Raw genomic sequence first — 24,698 nt, 5'->3', positions numbered from 1 at the left:
AATCACCTCCCAAAGGCCTCCTAATACCATCACACTGGGATTTCTGTCTCAGGGGGACACAGACATCCAGTACATAACAGAAACCATGCTCAGACGTTAAGATAGTTTTTTAAAAATCAGCAGAGACCTTCCCTGGTGGTCCAGTGGTTAAGAATTTTGTTTGTAAAGAAAAAAAAAAAAAAAGAAGAAGAAGAATTTTGCATGTGATGCAGGGGATGTAGATTTGACCCCTGGTTGGGGAACTAGGATCCTGTATGCTGTGGGGCAACTAAAATCATGCCACAACTACTGAACCCATAAGCCACAACTAGAGAATCCCTGTGCCACAATCAAAGATCCCGTATGCTGCAACCAAGTCCTGATGCAGCCAAATAAATATATAATTAAAAAAAGAAAACTTCTCTCTCTCTCTCTCTCTCTATATGTATATATATGTATGTATGCTTAAAAGGAGAGAGAGAAGAGACATCAGCCGGCCAGACACATTCCAGATTTCACAGATGAAGACTAGGCAAGTTAATAAAAAAATACATATATATTAATAACCTCAAGAGGAAAAAAATCAGAATTCAGAGTTGCTAAAATACATTATATAGAATGTTCAGTTTTCAGTAAAAAGTTGTGAAACATGCAAAAAAAGGAAATATGGCCCATACTGTAAAAAAAAAAAAAAAGCAGTAGAAACTGACTTTCAGTGGGTCCATATGTTGAATTTAAGTTCAGTTCAGTCACTCAGTTCTGTCCGACTCTGAGACTCCCATGGACTGCAACTCACCAGGCTTCCCTGTCCATCACCAACTCCCCAGAGCCTGCTCAAATTCATGTCCATCGAGTCAGTGACGCGAACCAACCATCTCATCCTCTGTCATCACCTTCTCTTCCTGCCTTCAATCTTTCCAAGCATCAACATCTTTTTCAATGAGTCAGTTCTTTGCATCAGGTGGCCAGAGTATTAGAGCTTCAGCTTCAGTCCTTCCAGTGAATATTCAGGACTGATTTCCTTTAGGATGGACTGGTTGGATTTCCTTGCAATCCACGGGACTCTCAAGAGTCTTCAACACCAGAGTTCAAAAGCATCAATTCTTTGGCACTCAGTTTTCTTTATGATCCAACTCTCACATCCATACATGACTACTGGAAAAACCATAGCTTTGACTATATGGACCTTTGTTTGTTTAGTCTATTCACATTTAATTACTATAACTTTGGACTTACATTTTCTATATTGTATTTATTTCTATATGCCTCAGGTTCCTCAGGTCCTCTTTGCTTTCTGCCATAAGAGTGGTGTTATCTGCATATGTTGAATTTAGCAGATAAAAAGTATAAAGCTGCTGTTATATGCTCCAAAAGTAATATCCAGAGGGATAAAATGACACAGTAAAGAATATTTGTATAAAACAAGAGCAGGTGCTGGAGAAGACTCTTAAGAGTCCCTTGAGCAACAAGGAGATCAAACCAGTCAATCCTAAAAGAAATCAACCCTGAATATTCATTGGAAGGATTGATGCTGAAGCTCCAATACTTTTTGGCCATTTGATGCAAAGAGCCGACTCACTGGAAAAGACCCTGATGCTGGGAAAGATTGAGGGCAGGTAGAGAAGCGGGTAACAGAGGATGAGATGGTTGGATGGCATCACTGACTCAATGGACATGAGTTTGCACAAACTCCAGGAGATAGTCAAGGACAGGGAAGCCTGGCGAGTTGCAGTCCATGGGAGTCTCAGAGTTGGACAGGACTGAGAGACTGAACAACAGGCTAAACACGACATCAAAAAGGAGAAATTTTCAGGTGATAAAAACACACAACTGAGTTATATCCTGCCAACAACAGCCATGTTAGATTCAAAGATGTTGAAAGTAAAAGAAGGGAGAAAAGACATAATATAACTAGTAACTGTAAGAGCACTAGAGTGGCTACATTAACATAAAACAAACTTAACTTCATGGTAAGAAATATTACTGAAGGCAAAGAAAGGCATAAATAATGATAAAGAGTTTAATACATCAGGAAGGTATGCATATCCCATATAACATATCCCACATAATGGATATGCATCTAACAGAGCCACAAAATTTATGAAGCAAAACCTGACAAAATTAAAAATACACAATTCAAGAATTATAGTTGCAGACCTCACACTCAGTATCTGATAAAACAAATCAGTTAAAGATAAGAGATTTGAACAGTCCTACCAGTAATTTAACCTAACGTGCATTTATAGAATCCTCTGCCCTCAAAGTAGGTATTTTTTCAAGCACTCAAGGAACATTCTGCAGGACAGATCAAATGCTATACTGTAAAAATAAAATTTTAAAAGAATTTAAAATACATTCTTCAAAAAATAATTTAAAGTAACATCTGATCATAAGGGAAGTTAAATTAGAAATTAATAATGGAAACTTGGGAAATCTCAAAATATTTAGCAAACAATATACTTCTATTTAACCTGTGGGTCAAAGAAGAAATCACAAGGAAATTTATAAATTACTATTATTAATAACTTTACACCAACAAAAATTAGACAACTTGGGTAAAAAGGGAAAATACCTAGAAAGACAAAACAACCAAAACTGACTCAGGAAGAAGTACCAAGTCTGAACAGATTTGTATTAAATGAGATTGATTTGGTAATTTAAGATCTTCTCTCACAGAAAATCCAAGCATAGATGGTTTCACTGGTGAATTTTATCAAATATTTAAGAAAGAAAATATTAATCCTTCACAAGCTATTTCAGTAAGCAGAGGAAAAACCACCTCTCACCTCATTCTACAAGGCTGGTATTACCCTGTTACCAAAGCCAGACGAACGCATCTACAGAAAACTACAGAGCAGTATCTCTCAGGAATGCAGACTGAAAAATCCTTAACAAAATATCAGAAAATAGAATCCAGCAACACAGAAGAAGGATTAATCAATACCACGTGGGATTTATATAGGAACACAAGGCTGGCTAAACACCCCCAAATTAAGGTAATATACCCTATTGATGGGCTTCCCAGGTGGCTCAGCTGGTACAGAATCTGCCTGCCGATGCAGGAGCAGCAGGAGTCACGGGATCGATCCCTGGGTTGGAAGATTCCCTAGAGTAGGGAATGGCAACCCACTCCGGTATTCTTGCCAGGATAATCCCATAGAGGAGCCTGATACAGTTCACAGAGTCAGGAAGAACTGGACACAACTGAGCAACTAAGCCCACGCTCACCGTGTTAACAGAGTAATAAACAAAAACCACATAAGCATTTCAAAAGACATGAGAGCCATTCATGATAAAGAGAAAAAACAAACTAGAAACAGAAGAAACTTCCTGACCTAACGAAGGGCGTGTAAGAGAAATTTACAACTACCATCATTCTTACTGGTTAAAGACTAGATGCTATCCCCCAGAGATAAAATAATCAAGGCAAAGATTTCCCCTCTCACTGTATTCAACACTGAACTAGAATCTAGTCAGCAAAGCAAAGAGGGGGAAAAAGGATCTTGCTTTTCAGAGCAAGAAGTACATTTGTCTTTCTCTGCAGATGGTATGATCCCGTATATAGAAAATACTAAGGGCTCTGCAAAAACATACTAACACTAAAAAGCAAGTTCAGCATGAACACAAGAACAACATAAAAACTGTCTTTCTATACAGCAGCAATAAGAAATCAAAAAAGAAATTAAGAGAAAAACTCCATCTAAGATAGCACCAAAACAAATACAATGCATAGGAATAAATTTAACCAAAGAATACAAGATCTATATATTGAAAACTTCAAAACATTGCTGAGCGACATTAAAGGTCTAAGGAACTGTACAAGCATTTGATGTCCCTGGATTGGAAGACAGTGTTTTTAATCTGTCATTTCTTCCCAACTTTATCTATAGGTTAAAGACAATACAATCTCTATCAAAATCCCATCAGGTGTCTTTATAAGAATTGACTGAATAATCCTAAAATTTATATAGAAACAAACTTTTGACTGAGAATAGCCAAAAGAATCTTTTAAAGATCAAAAGGTTGGAGAACTTACACTACTCAATATCAAAACTTAATTACAAAGCTACTATAATAAGACAGTGTGTGGTACAAAGATAGAATATAGATCAAACAAAGAGAACGGAAGTCCAGAAACAAACCCATTTATGATCAACTGATTTCCACGAAAGGTGTCAAGGCAATACAGAGGGAAAAGTCTCTCCAACAAACAGAAGACAGACTTAGAAATGTGGTATATGCATACAACAGAATGTTATTCAGCCCAAAAAAGGACCAAATTACTGACACACGCTATGCCATGGCTGAACCTTAACTATAAGTTAGACACAAATGTTGATATGATCCCATTTACATGAAATGTCTAGAAAAAGCAAACATCTGGAGACAGAAAGCATACCACTGGTAATCTGAGGCTTGACAAGAAACAAGAAATGATTACAAATAGGCACGAGGAAACGCTCTGTGGCAAATGGAAATGTTCCAAAACTGGACTGTGGTCATGGCTGCACAACTGTGTAAATGCACCAAAAAAAACCACTGAACTGTATACTTACAGCAGGTGAATTTCAGGCAGTGTACATTATTCCCCAATAAAACTGTTTAAAGATGATAAAGAAGGTGCGAGAGTTCCCCAATCCTGGGGACACAAGCAGAGACTGAATGAGCTTCTATCAGGGACACTAGAGTGGAGCCCCATGACCTTCGTAACTGACCTCACTGTCCGTCACTAAGAGCGTGCGGTCTTTTGGACCCAAAGTGCTGGTATATACATTTTGTGTGGCTTTTCCTATTTGCTATTCCTAGGACTATAGAGGAGAAAACATTTGTGAGTGCTTTTCCAAAATTTCACTTGAAAATATTGAACATAGAATGTTTTTCACCTTTCGTCCTGTAAAGGCAGCCCGATGAAGAGGCGTGTCTCCCATGTCATTTAATACATTTACTTCCGCACCAGCCTAGTAAACATGAAAGCTTTAAACATCTTCCACATATCAAGAAATATACAAAGGTGAAAGTAATTCCCTAAGAATATATTAAATATTTTAAAAAATTAGAATACTTGTTAATAGTGACTGGTTGTCACTAGTAAAAATAACTCAGTTCACATTAATATACTTGGTTGGCCAAAAGGTTTGTTTGGAAAAACCCAAACGAAATTTTTGGCCAACCCAATAGTAAGCTTCCTGAAAGTAAAAATCTACTTGATAGATAGAAAATAGTTTCTTTTGTTTAAAAATCTATCTGCCCTTCACTCTACTTTAGAAACACAAATGTTGAAAAACAACAGGAAAACCGTCTCTGAATAAAACAGCATATTCTCTCCACCAATTTAATAAGTTTTAAGGGGAAAAAGAAAGAGATATCACAAATTAAATGGCGGAGGAACTGGAGGTTTAACTGGAGCTGCGTTGGCTCCTGGATTTCATATTTGGGGCCAACAGATCAATTTTAAAATGTAATCCAATTTCAGAAATATCAGTATGAGTGAAAAATTATTCATCATAGAACTGAGAAATACAAGCTCCTGAATTACACAGTGCTCATTAAGAGATTATGACATTATTTTTTAAATACATAAAATGTGCTTTGGCTATTTTTTTAAACTATGCTCAAAAAAGCAACGTAGTATCTTCATTAATTCCTATGTCTATTTTTGCAACTTTAAAAAGTCAATAATGTAAAAATGAAACAACTAAAAAGATAGAATTTTAATTAAGCTAATCAAATTCATGTATTTAGCAGAGCAAATCAAGTGATAAGCAATTGCTAAGGTTGTTATGTATTATAGCCCAAATGGCTTTTCCTAAGACTTCTATCATTTACATAGTAGCCATATTTTTTTATTTATTGAAAAATTAAAGCCATAAAAATACCTTTAATAGATCCTGGACCACCTGTCTATGTCCAAAATAGCATGCCAGGTGAAGAGGTGTCCAGCCCAAATTAGACTTACTTCGTCCTAAAAAAAAAAATGGAAAGAGGCATTTTTAGATGTTATTGAGGTAACTTTACAGTAAAATTTCTCCCTAATAGTTGCTCCAACATACTGGCCAGGGGCTCCCTTTCACCCAGCACGGCTGAAGTGTGAGAGTCACGAGACTTGACACTAAGAAGGGTCTGGAGTGAGATGGATTAGGACTCAAAGGGCCCAGATTCTTGCCACCTTCTAACTTAGTGTCCTCTTCTTAAAAGGGGGGCAGGAGGCCTGATGGGGGTTATATTCCAACTAGTCTGTGGCTCTAAGGTGCCGAGTGTCTAACCATTTTGCCAGCATCAAACGAAGATGCGGTTCTCTTGGCCACAGCATTTCATGAAAAGCACCTCTTTTTGAAAACCTGTCCCGTGTTAGCGGGCTGGACAGGAAGGGGAAACTACGAACCAGTCTTTCCTGTGTCTGGAAAGCGGTCAGCGCTGCAGATAGGGACTGAAAACAGAGTCCTGACTTCAGATAAAACCTTGAGAAAACAAGGGTAAGGGTTACCAGTGTGGTCGAGGCCAACTAGAGAACAAGAACCAAAATAAAAAGCAATGAAATGTCAGATCCCAGCTGAGGAGAGGTAAACAACTGAGTCTGGTGAAAACGAGCAATATAACTCAGTTTAGGGAAGAAAAAAAAAGGCACTATAGTTTAGAGCTGAGAAATTTCAGAAGGTCACCCAACTTCCCAATCAAGCTGGAGAGAATACAGCTTGTCAAAGCACCAGAGCCCACCGCCCTGGACGGGCCTACTGAAGCCCGGAAGCCACCTGGCCCCCCGAGGAGGAGCTGGAAGTGAATGGCTGCTCTCAGCTCCTGGATTCAGGTTGAGCCGCCAACAGAAAATCCACATCAGCCTCGCTGTGCCCAGAACAGACCTTTAACCGCTCCTAGAGGGACTGCCAGCGCCAACAGCATCCCTGTGACTGTCTTCCATTCACTAGACTCCAGTACTGTCCCCTCTCAAATGGGCGCCCACCAGCGCCCCTAACTCCAGAGGCAACACATCCATGAGCCACAGTCTATTTCACGAAACATTTCTCTTTACCCTCTGTCCTTAACTGGCAGCTAGCTCTTTCTGATGACAATGATTCTCCTTTATCTCTTGGACAAGGGAGGCCCTCCAGTTTCCACAGCCCCTCTGGTCCTCACGGCACAGAAGCCCCGTGAATCTCGCCATTGAAACCCAACTCGGTCTTCGGTCGGTGACCTCACTCATGTTACGATCCCTCTGTTGAGGCTTCTGCCATTAAGCACAGCTAGCCCAGCCTCCACCCCCACCCCAGAAGACTTTCTCTGCTGCCATCTACACCTTCCCAGTGGCTCACCCCTCACCACTTGACTCTGGGCAACATAGTCTCTCTGGGGCAGATCCCGCCACCGCCACTGTCTACTGCAATTCAGTAACCTGGTATCTCAGACTCTCAGCTTCCCTCATTTCCCCACAAACCTGGCCTCTGCTCTGCACTGGGTACCTGATCCCAGAGCCCGAGTCTGAATATCACCGTCACGTCTGAACTCAGGAACAGAGTCCCCACTTCCCAGCTTGTTCACACAGGCAAATCCCCAGCTCGTTCTTCAATGGAACCAACCATCAAGTTCTTTAAACACTTTGCTTATATGTGAACATCCCCACCATCCTCACTTCCTTCAATCAGTCCAGCGTCTGTTTCTTGGTCCTCACATCAACATTTCTCTGCCGATACCTTCCAATATCCTATCTTTGTCACAGCAGCTTAGAAAAACCCCAGAACCTGATAAATACATTCGCTCAATTTTTCTGTAACCACAGCCAGGTCACTAACAGCAGCAGAAGAAAAATAACAGAACCCCGTGGATTCGTGGCTCCATCAAGTCGGTGAAGCCCTCGCCAGGGTCCTCGCCACAGCACCCTATTCTGGGGTCTCTCCTATGCTCCACCACAGGTACTTCAATCCCCACTACTCCCTCAAGCCTCTTTCCCAGACACTTGCTTCTTAGCAAACAATCTCCTCTCAGCTTCAGGGAAAAGAGAAGTTTTCAACGGACTCTCTGGGCTTCCTAGCAACCAATCCACCCCTGCACCTCTGCCCACAGGCACCCTTCCGCCCTTCCTCCTGGGGCCTCAGGATAATCACGCTTCCCATACCCTGGATCCCATGCTCTCCTCCTACTTTCCGGGCACTCCTTTTCCTCCTTATCTTTAACCACTCCCTTCTTCATCGCAAATAGGAAGGAGCAGATAAGCATTTGCAGGTCTTCCATCCAAAGAGCAACAGCACCCAACTCTGACCATCGTCCCCTTCCTTCTCACCCTCCCCTTGCCCATCTACACTCTTTCCACCTCGTTCCCTCCAGGAGCTTCCCACTGACTGTAGACTAGGTTCACTTTCCACCACATCACTAAAACTGTCCTCACTTCATCCCAGTAAGCTGTGTCGCCGGATCCTAGGGGCACTTTCCAGCCGGCAGCACACTGCATCACCGGACAGTGTCAGCCAGCCCAGCCCACGAGCCTCCAGAGCCCTGCACCTCCTCCAAGGGCTCTGCGCAAACTTCCACTTTCTCTGCTTCCTCTGACTGGGCCGTTCATCACTGGAATCTCCAACAACGACACCTCCTGGCCCTTTCCCACAGCTTTACCTGCTTATATGCTCATGACTTCAAACTCCACATTTCCGTGTGTTACTCAGTTCTACCGTTCAGCTCTCTACTATTCACCTCCACCTGGAGGACACAGGAATACCTTCTGCTCAGGAAGCACAAAGCTGAACCCACTTATCTCACACATGCCCACTCGCATACAAAAACTCCCTGTCCCCACTCCCACTTTCCACAATCAACTGTCCAATTATTCACCTCACTTCTCAGTTCAGAAAAAAGCTGCTGATGCTGAAGCTCCAATACTTTGGCCACCTGATGTGAAGACCCGACTCACTGGAAAAGACCCTGATGCTGGGAAAGACTGAGGGCAGGAGGAGAAGGGGGCGACAGAGGATGAGATGCTTGCACGGCATCATTGATTCAATGGACATGAGTTTGAGCAAACTCCGGGAGATACTGAAGGACAGGGAAGCCTGGAGTGCTGCAGTCCATGGGATCACAGAGAGTCAAGACACGACTGAAGAACAACATCCACTTTTCTACGGCCATACCACCCTGAAAGGGCTTCATCTCGTCCGATCTCAGAAGCTAAGCAGGGTTGGGCCTGGTTAGTACTTGGTGGGAGAAATAAGTACCACTTGCTGGCTTTCTCCTTTTCACCCCTTCCACAACTCAATCAGTCCGATCAATTCTACCTCCTAAATGTTAACTATATCTAAACACTTCTCACCACTCCCACTGCTTCCAGTCCCACATGACCCACAGCAGTCTCCTTTGAGTTTCTCAGCAGCTTCCTCACATCCAGTATTTCCACATGGGATTCTGGATCAAGAAGCTGACATTTCCAAAATCTTAAATTATTCTTAAAATACTCCAAATATCCTTTACACTCTTTACTATTTATTATGGATATCCAAAATTTTTGATCAGTAAGAAATAATCAAGTTTAGAAATATGTACAGAAAATTATACCCTACGCTGAACAGTACAACACTGGAAAACACCAGCAGATATTATGGGTGATGGGCTTCCCAGGAGGGGCTAGTGGTAAAGAACCTGCCTGCCAATTCAGGAGACAAAAAGAGACGGGAGTTTGATCACTGGTAGGAAAGATCTCCTGGAGAAGGAAATGGCAACCTACTCCAGTATTCTTGCCTGGAAAATTCCAAGGACAGAGGAGCCTGGTGGGCTACTGTCCATGGGGTCACAAAGAGTCAGACACAACTGAGCAGGTACACACATTATGGGTAAAACTCAAGTATTTTCTCATGCAGACCTCTCAACAAAGTGAGAGGACAGCGTCATACAGAATCATCTTTATATTACCAATACAAGCTCTTATTCTGCTTTAAAAACTTCTTTCTTGGAATACTACTCACAGAATTTATATAAAGCATGTTATTCAAACATATTAGCATTTATTTGCAAGAATGTCTCACCATTAGCAATAGACATGAACACACACTTCTAACGTGGCAACAGTTGCAAACAAAACTGCCCAATTAGCTCCTTTGTGCCCCAAGCTTAGAAGTACCGACCTTCACCTACAGAGATTCCCTCTCTCCCTTCAACCTGACATCGTATCGGTTGGATTCCTTCCAACCAATCACATCTCTTATGTTGACTTCTGAGCTTTAAATCTTGCAGAAGAATTATACTACACTTTACCATTTTCTCAACTTCTCAGGGTTTGGAAAAACAAATGAGATAGAATATCAAGAAACGGCAGGCACCAAGAGTCCCACCCACAAACACTCACAGGCCCAGTCCCAGCTCTCCCCACTCAGTCGTGTGGGTGAACTCACTCACCTGATTATGCTGTTCCTCTGCATAAACCCTTCAACCCACCCTTAAGACAAGTCTGACTGACAAGTATAACAAGGGTGAAATTTTGAAAAAGCATTAACAACTGTCTCTCAGTTTTACATTTCCTAGCAGCTGATGTTCCAAGAACTAGCCCGAGATAACCACAGTCACGGTGGAGGTTGAATAGAAAGTAAAGGGTCCCTGATGATGATCCAACCAGGCATGTTTCTGGTATTCAGAACAGAACTCCAAGATCAAGATTAAGATTAAGAGCCAGGTTTCCATTTTACATATGGTAATGTGTATGTTTTAGGACCATTCTCTCCAATCACCCCACCCTCTCCTTCTCCCACTAAGTCTGAAGCCAGTGCTCTGTGACAGCCTGGAGGGATGGCGGGCGGTAGGGGGGTTCAGGGTGGAGGGACACAAGCATACCCAGGGCCAGTTCATACTGAGGAATGGCAAAAACCATCACAACATTGTAATTACCTTCCAATTAAAACAAAATTTTAAAAAATAGAACCCGGTTTCTGGTGAAGGATGAGAAGATTTTTAGAATTCCTTTAGCATTCCACCTCGGGCTAACTTTTGGACAACTCGGAGCATGTTTTCTTCCCTGCTGCAAAGATAATACTCTGTCCCCACTGAGGGTAAGGCCATGAGGTCTATTGCTGGAGCAGAGGAGGGGAATGTGACATGGCAGAACAAAATACCCATTAGGGACTCAGGGCTATGTGAGAGGAAAAGACGTAAGATGGGACACATGGCTCCTGACCCCGAGCCCAGAGAGCGAAGTAGGTCCAGGGAACAATGAGAACAGGTAGTGACAAGTGGGATGCTAGGAAAAGGGCCCCGAGCAGGCACCGAGCCGAGCACCAACCTGCACAGCGGCCAAGTCAAAGTAAATTCAGCAGTGTGGGCAGAGGGTAGGTCAAATGCTGGTCCCCAGAGCTGCTCTGAGCCCCCACGTGTCACTCAAGACCCTGTGGCCACACCCAAAGAGTGTGTCCAAGGTGAACCAGCAAGCCTAGGCCACGTGTCGGATGGAAGATTCGAGAGAGGGTCAGGGTGACACGGAATCAGCAAGAGCCAAGGTGAGACTCCTGAGGCAGCCGAGGAGCACCTCTGTGCTTGTGATAAACTGGAACATCTGCGTGTGACTTCCTGTGTGTTTTACCTTAGCTACAAGGACGTGCTAGGAAGAGAGGCTGCAGAGGAACCAAAGGCAGTACACACAGAGAAAGGCTCGCCTTCACACTTAAAGCCCACCTTAAAAAAAAAAGCCACCTTAATGAGATGGGCTTCCCAGGTTGACACTAGTGATAAAGAAACCGCCCGCCAATGCAGGAGACAAAAGAGACCTGGGTTTAATCCCTGGCTCAGGAAGATAGTCTGGAGAAGGTGTTCTTGCCTGGGAAATCCCATGGACAGAGGAGCCTGGCGAGCTACAGTCCATGGGGTCACAAAGAGATGGGCACAACTAAAGCGACTTAGCACATGCTGAGATGGGGAAGGACACAGGTGAGAGGCTCTGGGAGGCCAATCGTCTTACGAAAAAGCCACTGTGAGGGAGGGACCCGAAGACTAATATTTAGTCCTCCAAACTCCTGGAAGGAGAAGGCGCTTGTTGAAATATCTGAGCCAATTTAAAAAAATAAATTCTATGCACACCTGAGTTTAATATATTTGTAACCGTGCTACACAAGACACGCTGTGATTTGGTGGCTGCTACTCACTCACCCCTCCTATCTGCAAAATCCCTGTCATCGAGGCTGCGTCTCACTTCAAGACATTGGCACGTGGCCTTTCTTCTGCCTTGAGCCCTTTTCTTCTCTATTTTTACCTGGTTACGTCTATGCACTCTTCATACATCACCTTAGGATGATTTTCTCCAAGAAACTAATCCTTCAAGTTCTACATACATACTTCTTATATATTCCATGATACTCCGCACGTCATAGCTCCCATACTTTGTACATATTGTGCAATAAAGACTAGTCTGAGCTAGTAATCTACTAATCTCAGTGAGGGAAGGATCCTGACAGTATTTTAAGGTACTTCACATAATCCTGGACATAAACACTCAAAACTGCTGCTTCAACTGCAATGTCTTTGAGGAGAAGAAGTTGTCATAGCATGTATCCTGTGGGCTCATCTCATTAAGGTGGCCTTTTTTTTAAGGTGGCCTTTTTTTTTAAGGTGGCCTTTAAGGCCTTGTAGTTCATAAGGTTTAGGATCCATGACAATTTTAAGACTGGATCTCAAGTTTGGGGGAGAATGGATACATGTCTATGTACGGTTGAGTCCCTTTGCTCTCCACTTGAAACTATCACGTTATTAATGGGCTATGCTCCAATATAAAATAAAAAGTTAAGAAAAGGAAGACTGGCACTCAATTTCTCTTACTTAGAGGGGAGTAGAAGAGTACCCACTCTTACAAGGCTTCTTCTTAGGATAAGAGATGGAAATTTATGGCAGGCAAGTTCAAAAGGATTAGCACTAAATAAATGATAAAGTAGTGTATACTTGTGTGTGAACTTAGTCGCTCAGTCATGTCCGACTCCTTGCAGTCCCATGGACTATGGCCCACCAGGCTCCTGTCCACGGGATTCCCCAGGCAAGTGTACTGGAGTGTGTTGCCATTTCCTTCTCCAGAGCATCTTTCCAACCCAGAGACAGAACCCAAATCTTCTGTATTGGCAGGCAGATTTTTACCACTGAGCCACCTAGTGCATACTCACAAGAAAAAAGTGAAAAAATACATTCAAGGCTTACCTTTGCAATTAATGTCAGCAATTACTTCATTCATTTCCATGGTTTCTAACAGCTGTCTTACTTCTTCAGCGTTGCCGTTTCTGGCATGATGGAGAAGCTGTTGTTCTGCGTCTGTACTCATTTCTAGATTTAAAAAATAGTACCACTGCTATTAATCTAAGAACATATATTAGCTTTTGGATATTCTGCCAACAGATAAAGGGGAAAAAATCATCTTCATTTTGTAGCTAATAAGACAGACAAAAGGAATAATTAAACGAATCAGCTGCAGGGTCAAAATTTGATCTTGAGACTCTGTGCCCTGTGTATTATTTCTGAAGCCTCAGCTTCCTTACCTGCAAAATACAATCAACTTCATCACCTGTGGTAAGACTGTGTCTATGAAAACTATCAAAGCATTTTGTAGATAGTTATTAGTACAACATTAACAACCTTATGTCTATAAAGTTACAATATGGCAATTCATCAGTTCACATAGAATTATCAAAAGACTGGAATGATCTAAATGAACACATTGGAAACTTACGAGAAAATAAATTACAGATAAGGATCCTGGAGCCACCATACTTATCAATAAACTCTCATTTTCTTATCAAGCCTCAAGACAACTATAGAGGAAAACAACCAAATTTAAAGCATTTATCTCAGAAAAAATAGAAATTTCTTTCATACTAATAATCATTTGGGCTTCTCCGATGGCTCAGAAGGTGAAGAATCCACCTGCAGTAAAGGAGAGGTGGGTTCGATCCCTGGATCAGGAAGATCCCTGGGGAAGGGCATGGCAACTCATTCTAGTACTCTTGCCAGGAAAATCCCATGGATAGAGGAGCCTGGCTGGCTACAGTCCATGGGTCACAAAGAGTTGGACACAACTGAAGTGACGGAGTACAATAATCAGTTAAATGCAAATAGATCAAGCACAATGGTATCTTTTGCCTACCTCATTAGCACAAATAAAAAAAGTAAACACACCAAATGCTGGCATGAACAGAAAATGTGCAGTCCAGTAAACTGTTAATACTATGCATATTATATATAACTTGCACACAAGTTATTATACACATGTTATATACACTAGTTATTGCACACATATGTTGCAGAGGGAGGAAGAGACAACAAACTGTCAAGATGAAATAATTTCAAAATACACAAATACCCAGGGAGGATGCCAGGAGATGGCCAAGGAAGAAACACCAGGACCTGTCTTTCCACCTGAACAAGTGCACTTGCAGAATCTGTCTGATGTAACTACTGTGGAACTCTGGAGCCTACTGAAGACTTGCAACTGCCAGGGAAGACTTGGAAGGTAACTGGTGATTTCAGCTCTTAGCAGAGCAGCGGTTCCCTATCCTTCAGACACTCAGCAGGCATCTGTACACATGCTCCTGGAGCAGCCTGCTGCAGTCAAGGTTGGCAAAGAGGACCCTGTCCTCCCAATACTGGGGAGCTGGGCTCTGATCACTGATTGCTGCTTTTGATCATAGACGTGCAGACAAACAAGTGGGCAGCCATTGCTGCTGCATCTGGCCCCTGGTTGCAAGTCTTTCCTATGGGCTGGAATGCCAGGAGATTCAAACAGCTAGCACCCTTTTGCCCCCCATTCATTTTTCCATTTTCCCCCTAAATTTCCCCTAATAAAAACTAGGACATTTACAGCCAAATGCATACGTGGGGGAAATTACAACGTGACTGCTCATTCCCACCCAAAAGCTCAAAAGACATGAGACAACCTTAAGTTTATACCTCAGGCTGGCCTTCAGCAGAGAGGCAGTCTACATCAAAACAAAAAAAAAAAAGCAAACCCTGGGGAAGAGGGTGTATCTGATTTCTAGAGTTACTGCATTAGATTCAAATGTCCTGTTTTCAGCAGCGCGGTTCCCTGCCAAAAAGACACAAATCACACAAAGAAACAGGAAAGCAGGGCCCACTCAAAGGAAAAAACCAAGTCAACAGAAACTGTCCCTGAAGAATTGATGGCAGATATACCAAACAAAGACTTTAAAACAACTGTCTTAAAAATGATTAAGAACTAAAGGAAGAAGCAGAGAAAGTCAAGATGTATAAACAAAATGGAAATAAAGACAGAAAACCTAAAATGAAGCCAAAAAGAAATTTTGCAGCTTAAAAGTGCAGTCACTAAAGTGAAAATTTGACTCGAGCGATTCAAAAGCAGATTTGAGCAGGAAGGATCAGTGAACTTGAAGACAGGACAACAGAAATTAATAACTCTGAGGATCAGAAACAAAAAAGACTGAAGAAAAGTGACCCCAACTGAGGAGATCTGTAGGACACCAACAAGCAAACCAACCCAGGAATCACAGGTGTCCCACAAGAGAGAAGGGGGTAGAGCATTTGAAGAAATAATGGCCAAAAGCTTCCCAAATTTGGTCAAAGACATGAACGTAAGTATTCAAGAAGTCAAGGAACACCAAGATGAAATCGGAGATATATACTCACACTTTCAAAAGACAGAATTTTGAAAGCAAGCCAAGAGAAAAGCAAAACGTCACACAAGGGCTCCTCGATAAGATGATCGTGTTTCTCGTGAGAAACTCTGAAGGCCAGCAGGCAGTGGGTAAAGAGTAAGATACTTAGGAGTTAAGTGTGCCTGGCTTGGGTCTTAACCATCCTTGCACTGTCTGGGCTTTGTGCTAGTCACGCTCCTGCACGCCTGTGTTCTGCTGCCTGATCAGCTGTGGGTGCCCATGTCCCTCCTTGCAAGTCTTCTGCATCCACCCATCCCTGAGAACTAGAGCCGGGCCTCCGTGTGCTCAGAAGAATAGGAAGAGCAGCCTGTGTACCTCACAGACTCCAGCTGGACAGGGGCCCAGAACCTGGTCTCTTCAGAGCGCTACCAGATGACTGTGCCCAGCACTCACTCACGTCCCCTTGAAAGGGCTCTTATAAACCCTCAGGGAAGACAAACTCAGACTCTAACCCAGGGACTGATTTCAGAGAATATTTTCCTAGGAGATGTCATCTAGTAGTGACCATAATGTCCTTTCCTCTCAACAGATTGTTGATCGGCATTTACACTAACCACCCTAAATCACCTCCGCATTCATTTATAGTGCATGCTCATTAAAACATTCGATTAGTCATTTAAAAAGCTTAATACTTATATTCACTGCAGCACTATTTATAAAGCAAAAATGTTAATGTCCATTAGTAAAGGTTTGTTCACAAAACTGAATACTATAAAATCATCAACAAGGTTGTAAAAGGAATTTCTAAAACTATGGCACTGCAATGTATCATCAAGTCAGATGGATTTACTGTAACAATCTCTGTATATGTTTTACATATTCACCAAAAAAGAAAAATACATTAGGATAACAGTGGTTACTTCTCACAGTGAAATTATGAATGGCTTTGATTGTCTTTTGAGGGTTGTGCTTTCTGAACTCCCTACAATATAACAGCATTAAATCTTTATAAGAAAAGTTACTGAAGATATAAAACAAAAAATCTTGTAAAATTAAATGGACATTTCATCACAGGTGATTTTTTATATATATATTTTAGCAAGACAAGTACATTATATAAGAAGTGACAATCTATTTTTGCTGGCATAATACACGCAAAAATGTTCATTTAATATCTTTTTCCTGCTTTTCAAGAATGAATCAAAGAACACTTGAAGTATCTTCAGAACATAGTAGAAGTTGTTTAATGTTACCTTGGGTTCTTACCACACTGGGTTTACAGAAAAAAAGTTGTAGTTTTAAGTTTTTCAACTTCTGTATAATAAATATGAAAAGGGTACAGTCAAGTCTATTATTTAAACAGTCCACAGTAATATAATATTCATATGAATATCATATGATATTCAATAATATCATATTCACCATGACAGTTACTGATAAGCACTGGAATTGAGATTAAGAATTATTCAAGGGTTTGGGAATTCCCTGGTGGTCCAGTGGTTAGGACTGCTGGGGCCTAGGTTCAATCCCTGGTCAGGGAACGAAGATCCTGAAAGTCGAGTGGCATGGTCAAAAAAAAAAAAAAAAAAAATTATTCAAAGGTTGCAAAACACCCACTAAGGACAGAAACTGCTACAGGCACTGGCAGTATCATACAGTCCCTGCCCTCCAGACAGGACACGCACGTGCTCGGTCACACCAACATGCTCCAAGTACAGTAATGAGCAAGGGATAGTGGCTGTCCAGAGGACAAAGGGGGGTGATTAGCCCTTTACCTGCATTAGTGAAGGAAGGAACCACAGAGAAAGTGAAATTCAAGCTGGGACTTGACTGAGGAGGTCACCAAGACCAGCAGGACAAAGGTTTCTGCCCCAGCTGGACAACTGTTACACCAGGAACAGTCTTGGGTGAAGATGTGATTCCATTTGGTTGTGGTGAGTTTGAGATTCCTGTGGGAAAAAGAGAGAGACGTCCGGTATCGGTAAGCAACCAGCTTATACCAGCCTGAGCACAAGAAAACAGTTCTAGAGAAGTACAATAGTCAGTACATTAGTGTTCATTAAAATCATGGGGGTAACCAGGACCTCTTACTGAAAGAAGACCAAGAGTGAAGGGAAAGGAGGCCAGCGACGATGATGTACCAAGAAAGATCTAAGCGTGGATGGGGGCAGGGGTGGGTGGTACCAGAGGAGGGTGGGAGTGTCACCCAAGGGAGGAAAGTGTTTCCAGGGGTTAGAAGGTGTGAAATGTCAAAGGAAGAGCAGGAACAAGGCCTGAAAACGCCAACTGGTTTGGCAAGGAGGAGGAGAATTCAAGAATATTTCAAGTAGAAATGACAGACCTGCAGACAGATGTGGGTAAACTGAGGAGTAACAGGGGGCGACAGGGAGAGAGTGCGGCAAACTCCTCTAGAGAGACTGTTTTGAACGGCCGGTGATAAGTTCCGTTTTCAGATTTTTAGATACCTGGGCATGTTCATAGCTGTGGGGCCAGAGCCAGGAGAGAGGAAAAGCTTGAAAGACAGGAGAAAGAATGAAGATGCAAAAGATCCTAGAAGAGCCTGAAGCAGGTGGATGAAAAGCCCAAGGGGAGGATTAGCCTTGAAGAGAGGAAGCCCCACACGAAGCTGGCTGGGGGTAGGGGTTAAGGGGCCAGTGGGGGCTGGGTAGATAGAGCTCCTTTCTGATGCTGACAGCTTCCTGAGACACAGATTCCTAAGTACCTTAATAGGTGAGAGTAGTCTTAGTATGAGACAGGACAGTTGCTGACAGTGGGCTTGTGGGGGAGGGAGTCGTCCCTCCTTTTCAAAACAATTTACCACCACATCCACTGAACCTAGCTGCTGTCTGAAGGCTAAGCAGACTCAAAGGTTTGCAACTCTTAACACTTGGCTTGAGACATAGTCAAATAAGCAAGACCTTGAGGATAAACTCCAAAATGCAAGCAGGCATTTCAACACTGCTCCTTTCTAAACTTCTGTTACTTTGGAAAGGAATGGCGGGGGGTGGGAGGGCGGGGGGATAGGAGAGGGGGCTGACACTTCTTCCTTCTCCCTTAGTGGCTCTAACACCAAGTCAAAGAAGCACAGCTCCAAAAATATCTGTAATTTAAAGACCAAGAAAACTTCTTAAAATGATAACAGTACTATTTAATTAGCCCAGTAAAACATGATTGCTATGTTCCTTTCTGCTATGCCGCAAAGAAACTAAGATATTCCAAACCAAGACATAAAAAACATTTGTATTTTTTCTTAATCCAAGAACCATTATGAGGCAAAGTGTGCTGCTATCTATGCATACCTGAAGATTCCGAATTCGATACATCTGCAGTAGCTAAAACTTCACTCAGGTTGGATGGATCTAGGTAGCCAGCATGGGCTAGGAAGGTGTCCACCGTGAAGTCCACAAGGAGCTGCAGTTTGCTCACCACCAACTAGGCCAGCATCCCTTTCCCTTTCTTTTCTGTCACTGCATTACCGTCAATAAACGCTTCACTGAGGGCGGACCACGGTACAGGCACTGTTCTATTAGGTCGTGATACACTAATGAATAAAACCAGGCCTTGCATTAGGATAACTATGTTTTATCTGTGTATTTTTATATTTAAAAACATAAAAATCCATGTTTTATCTATATATTTTTATGCTATGTTTTATCTATACATTTTTATATTTTATATAAAACACATCTGTATAATACTTATATATATTTGGGGGCAGGCACCACACTGCAAGGCTTGCAGGATCTTAGTTCCCCGACCAGAGATTGAACTTGGGCCATGACACTGAAAATGCAGAGTCCTACCCACAGGACTACCAGGGAATTCCTGATAACTTATGTTATAGAAAAGTCAACTGTACAAGTAAATTACTATCCACATTTCTCGAGGTCTAACTTGCCATCTCCACTCCCAACTTCAACTAGTTCCCCTTAATAAGCCTTCTCAGCACCTCATTTTTGCCACAAACATTAGTCTATAGGTGCTCGTGTGGTCATTTCTTTGTTCTCCCCATACTACACTAGACACTTAATTAGAAAAGGGGTCCCAAGTCTATTATGTGTCCCCACTAAATCCCTAGTATCCAGCAAGGTACCTAGAACACAGCAAGCAACCAAACATTAAGTGGATGGATGAATGGATGAACGTGAACTTAGTTTTTCAAGATCAAAGCAATCAAGATAGACTGATAGGAAGGTCTAAAAGTAACGTGTTTATTGTAAGTGGTACACTTTCATCCAGTGATCAAAAAAATGAAGGTTTTCTCCCCCTTATATGCCACAAGATATTAAAACCATAGCAAAAAAGGAAGATCGTTTAAAATATATATTCCAGGATAATTTAGGATGATCACTGCTAATTTGATATTAATACATCTCTAACTTATGAATAATTTGTGGTTAACAGTTAACAAATAGAAGGGGGAAAAGTGCAGACAGTGACAGATTTTATTTTCTTTGGCTCCAAAATCACTGCGGCCCATGACTGAAGCCATGAGATTCAAAGACCTTTACTCTTTGGAAAGAAACCTATGACAAATCTATTAAAAAGCAGAGACATCACTTTGCTGACAAAGGTCTGCATAGCCAAAGTTATGGTTTTTCCAATAGTCATGTACGGATGTGACAGCTGGACCATTAAGATGACTGAGTGCGATGCTTTCAAATTCTGGCACTGAAGAAGACTCTTGGGAGGCCCTTGGACTTCAAGGAGATCAAACCAGTCAATCCTAAAAGAAATCAGTCCTGAATATGCATTGGAAGGACTGATACTTTGGCCACCTGATGTGAAGAGCCGACTCACTGGAAAAGACCCTGATGATGGGAAAAACTGAAGGCAGGAAGAGAAGGGGTACCAGAGAACGAGATGGATGGAGAGCATCACCATCACTCATGACTCAATGGAGGTGAACTGGACAAAACTCCAGGAGATAATAAAGGACAGGGAGGCCTGGGGTACTGCAGTCCATGGGGTCACAGAGTCAGACACAACTTAGTGACTAAACAACAACAGTTAACTTTAGAAAAAATACAAAAATCAAAGAATCCAAATTCAAACGTTGAACAGATGTTAAAAAATATTCTTTGGACTCAGGAGAGTTTATTTCAGAAAAGCACTGTCTCTGATGTTTAAGCCAAAAGAAAGACAAGTAAACCCTTAATGCATCTTATGACACTAGATTTTGAACAACATTCTATCAGCACACATAGTATAGACATGTTTCAGTATCACCTTGTGGATGTATTCAGCCATTCTTTTCACATACATGCAGCTCCAAACTCTTGTTTTTAAGATTAATTAACCAGATTTTAATAGCCAAGAGAATGTTCAAGAAAATAGACAAAAACATCTTGAGCTTCAAAAACTAGGAGACTAGAGGCCACTTTGCCTTGACTCCCCTCCTCCAAGGTTCACTGGGGAAGACAAGCTTCTAATTCTGAATTATTTTGTGGAAAGCAAATTTACATTTTGCTGTTGTATAAGCACTGTGAGTGAAGTGGAAGTTGCTCAGTTGTGTCTGACTCTTTGCGACCCCATGGACGATACAGTCCATGAAATTCTCTAGGCCAGAATACTGGAGTCGGAAGCCTTTCCCTTCTCCAGGGGATCTTCCCAACCCAGGGATCAAACCCAGGTCTCCCACATTGCAGGCGGATTCTTTACCAGCTGAGTCACAAGGGAAACCTGTACACTACTTAATTAAACTGGTTCCTATACTTGATATATGCCACTAAATCTCCACTAATTACAGTGGATAAATTCTATGGCCCTAACAACTCTGAAATCTTGGCAGAGAAACCCTAAAACTGTAACTTAAAGGGCAATCAACTCGTTCAATTCAGCCAGAGGTCTATTATTTTACAAACTGAATGCTATTTTTCTTTACTGTTCCAGCTGAACCTTTACAGAATCAAAGAAGAAAATTCCTAGAGAAATCAAAGACAGTAAAGTTCAATAATCAGAGCTAATTCACTCAAGTACCAGAAATTCAAAATATTAAATGATGTGCTTTGGGACTTCCCTGGCAGTCCAGTGGATAAGACTCTGTGCTCCCAGTGCAGGGTGGCTTGTGTTCAATCCCTGGCTGGGGAAACTAAGATCCCACATGCCACAGGGTGCAATCTTAAAAGAAAAAAAAAAAAAATTACTTGTCTTTTAAAAGAGTTCTTAAAGGTGTCTGAAGTTAAAATTCAAAGACATCCAAGGCTAACTTTATTAGATCACAAATACAGCAATGTTTAACGGGACATCATAAAATATCAGGAAAGCATGGTGATGCTCAAAAACTTAAACATAAAGCTACCGGATGATCCAGCAATTCCACTTCTGAGTGTACGCCCAAAAGAACTGAAGGGACTCTTGAAAGAGATATCTGTTCATGATCACAGAAGTGGTCTTCACAACAGCCAAGAGGTGGAAGTTGTCCAAGTGCCCCCTGGCAGATGAATGGATAAGCAAAATGTACTACATACGTACAATGGACTACTATTCAGCCTTAAAAAGGAATGAAATCCTGAAACGTGCCACAATAACGATGAAGCCAGAACACATTATTTGAAGTGAAATAAACCAGACACCAAAGGACAAATACGTAACTCCACTTATATATTTGGAGTAGACAAATTCATATAGCCAAAAATTGAAATGGTGGTGAATAGAAGCTGGAAGAGAAGAAAATGGAGAGTTAGTGTTTAATGGATGCAGAGCTTCCATTTGGGATAAGAAAGTTCTAGAGACGGACAGAGACAGTGGCTACTGCATAATATATTTTAAAATGGCTAAAAAGATTTTATGTTCTATGTAATTTACAATTTTAAAAAATGAGAAAGCATCTGAAATTTGAGTCTAACAAGTGCCAAATAGCTTTTGTACTAGTAAAAAGTCAAAGGAAGCTAACTATTCAAAACACCTTATGACTATGTTGCAATTATTTTTCAGATTCTCAGATATTGATTTTATGCTTGGTAATACATTAAAATATTTGAATTATACCGTATACTAAGAATTTGAATAGTGAGAAAAATTAAATATTTATGAATATATTTTACAAACCAAAAAAAAAACCCAGTGTGCAAATGGTATATTTTTCCCCAATATTTTTCCAATACTATATTTTAATGTAAGGAAAACATTAAAAATCAAAGTGACTATGTTAAAACATGATGACAGAAATAAAATAGCTTTGCTATCAATCTTATTAGTTCCTAGCAAGTAATCATTCAGTTCTTTTATATTATATATCCCAGGTGTATGTATATACCTATTTGTACATAGGCATATACAAACGTTTATGTATAAAACTATGACATTTGTGATAACACAATTAAATGCATTTTTGCTTGTTTTAGGAATTTAGCCTTGGTAGACAGATTCATGGAGAAGGAAATGGCACCCCACTCCAGTACTCTTGCTTGGAAAATCCCATGGATGGAGGAGCCTGGTAGGCTTCAGTCCATGGAGTAGCTAAGAGTCGGACATGACTGAGCGACTTCACTTTCACGCACTGGAGAAGGAAATGGCAACCCACTCCACTGTTCTTGCCTGGAGAATCCCAGGGACAGGGGAGCCTGGTGGGCTGCCGTCTATGGGGTCGCAGAGTCGGACAAGACTGAAGCAACTTAGCAGCAGCAGACAGATTCATATTTAATCTAACACCACTTCTAGAGATGAAGAATCTGAAAAGCACAAAGGGTACTTGCTAAGGGTATGACTTTACCAGCCACAACCAGAGTTTAAAACTTCTAGTCAAGGTGAAATATTATTAATGCAGCAGCAGCATTTCATGAAACTCAATTCAGCCTCTAAAATTAAAGGTCCCTGATCCTAGTTATTGTTCACATGTGTGAACACCGAGGAAGCTGAATCTGAATTTTAGCTTAATCCTCTCATTTTAAGAAGCCTTATTCATTGAAATAAGATATCCAAAATATGGCAATTTAAGGAAAACGACGGCAAATTTTAAAGTCATTTTAGGAAGCACCTGCCTCTTTCTTTTAAAATTATAGAATTAAGTTAAAAATCACTATTTTTAATTCAGTGAAACTTTCTTGCTAACTTCAACAGGACTCTGTGCCCAGATCAACAGCATCATCCTTTTTGCAGGAGAAATGAGAGACACCTGGCTATAGGTGAGAGACACCTTACTACAGTCTGTAGTAAGACATACAATTTGTAAGCCACTGAAATCAATGTAAAATGCCTATACCAAATTATATTTGACCTATTTACATTATCTTCTCTTATTCATGTTATACACCCATACTGACTTGGATGCCATACAGATATAATAAAAGAATAAGCCTTCTTGCTATTATTTTATCTTCATTCAGTTGAAAATGCTAATGTTTAAAAGAACCAATAAAAATTAACTAAGCTTCCCTGCTTTATGAAATTATTAAAACCTGAAATTGCTATACATTTTATCTGCTTTTACAACCAAGAACTAACCCTTACATTCATCCCTGATTTGAACTCCATAGATTCTAAAAACTATTAACTATAGTTTCAAAATAGGTTGGACCCATAGAAGCAAGAGAAGTCCACAAATTAGATGAATATAGTTTTATATAATAATAATATTCACCAAAAGAAGGCTGATCAACCGTCACATTCTAATGATAAAATTCCTTATATGTCAGATACAGTGTATTTAAATGTTTCCTATTTCCACATTTGAAAATTATCTTCTGAACGTAACGAAATATGTTGCAGTACTGATCAGTTACCCACTATATAACCAGAACTTTTTCTTTAAAGGAAAACTTTAACCAAAGTAAAAATGTGGTTACTTTTCATTGTCACATGCTGGGAAACTGCACAGCTAAAGACCACTTTCACTGTACAGCAGACAGTAATTCCCTGTTTGCTGGCTGATGAGTATAGTGACTCAGAGTGACCTACTACATCCTCTTTAAGCGTTTAAAAGTATTTCTTATACTTGCCTATGTTATTAGTGAAAGAGGACACGTAAGAGAAAATCCTACATTTCTAGGGATCAAGAGCATCCTGTAAGATAATTATACGATATGATCACCAATATATTCCGTACAAAATGCACGAAAGCATCTTTTCTGAGCCCTCATTAATGACTTCTGGAAAGATCCGTATAAGCTTGTTGCTAACTATACTGCTAACACCTGTCCTTTTTCTAGG

General features: G+C 41.1%; 1 protein-coding gene across 4 annotated transcripts in view; it reads right to left on the bottom strand.

Annotated features, from left to right (window-relative positions):
* OSBPL1A (oxysterol binding protein like 1A) overlaps positions 1-24,698 on the bottom strand; it is a 220,225-nt gene that overhangs the window by 193,412 nt on the left and 2,115 nt on the right. For 2 of the 4 annotated variants that reach the window (XM_005697037.3, XM_018039466.1), the window contains exons 2-5: positions 17,324-17,497; positions 13,123-13,245; positions 5,856-5,941; positions 4,863-4,937 (exon numbers count right to left, since the gene is read on the bottom strand). In XM_005697037.3, coding sequence (XP_005697094.2) covers positions 4,863-4,937; positions 5,856-5,941; positions 13,123-13,243 — 282 coding nt within the window. In that variant the 5' untranslated portion in view covers positions 13,244-13,245; positions 17,324-17,497. Of the gene's footprint in view, positions 1-4,862; positions 4,938-5,855; positions 5,942-13,122; positions 13,246-17,323; positions 17,498-18,847; positions 19,090-24,698 lie in introns of all 4 variants that reach the window. The other 2 variants (XM_018039467.1, XM_018039468.1) reach the window with 2 other exon arrangements.

Source organism: Capra hircus, chromosome 24 (assembly GCF_001704415.2).
Source record: "Capra hircus breed San Clemente chromosome 24, ASM170441v1, whole genome shotgun sequence".
NCBI lineage: Eukaryota > Metazoa > Chordata > Mammalia > Artiodactyla > Bovidae > Capra > Capra hircus.
This window is presented reverse-complemented; position numbering and strand designations above follow the sequence as displayed.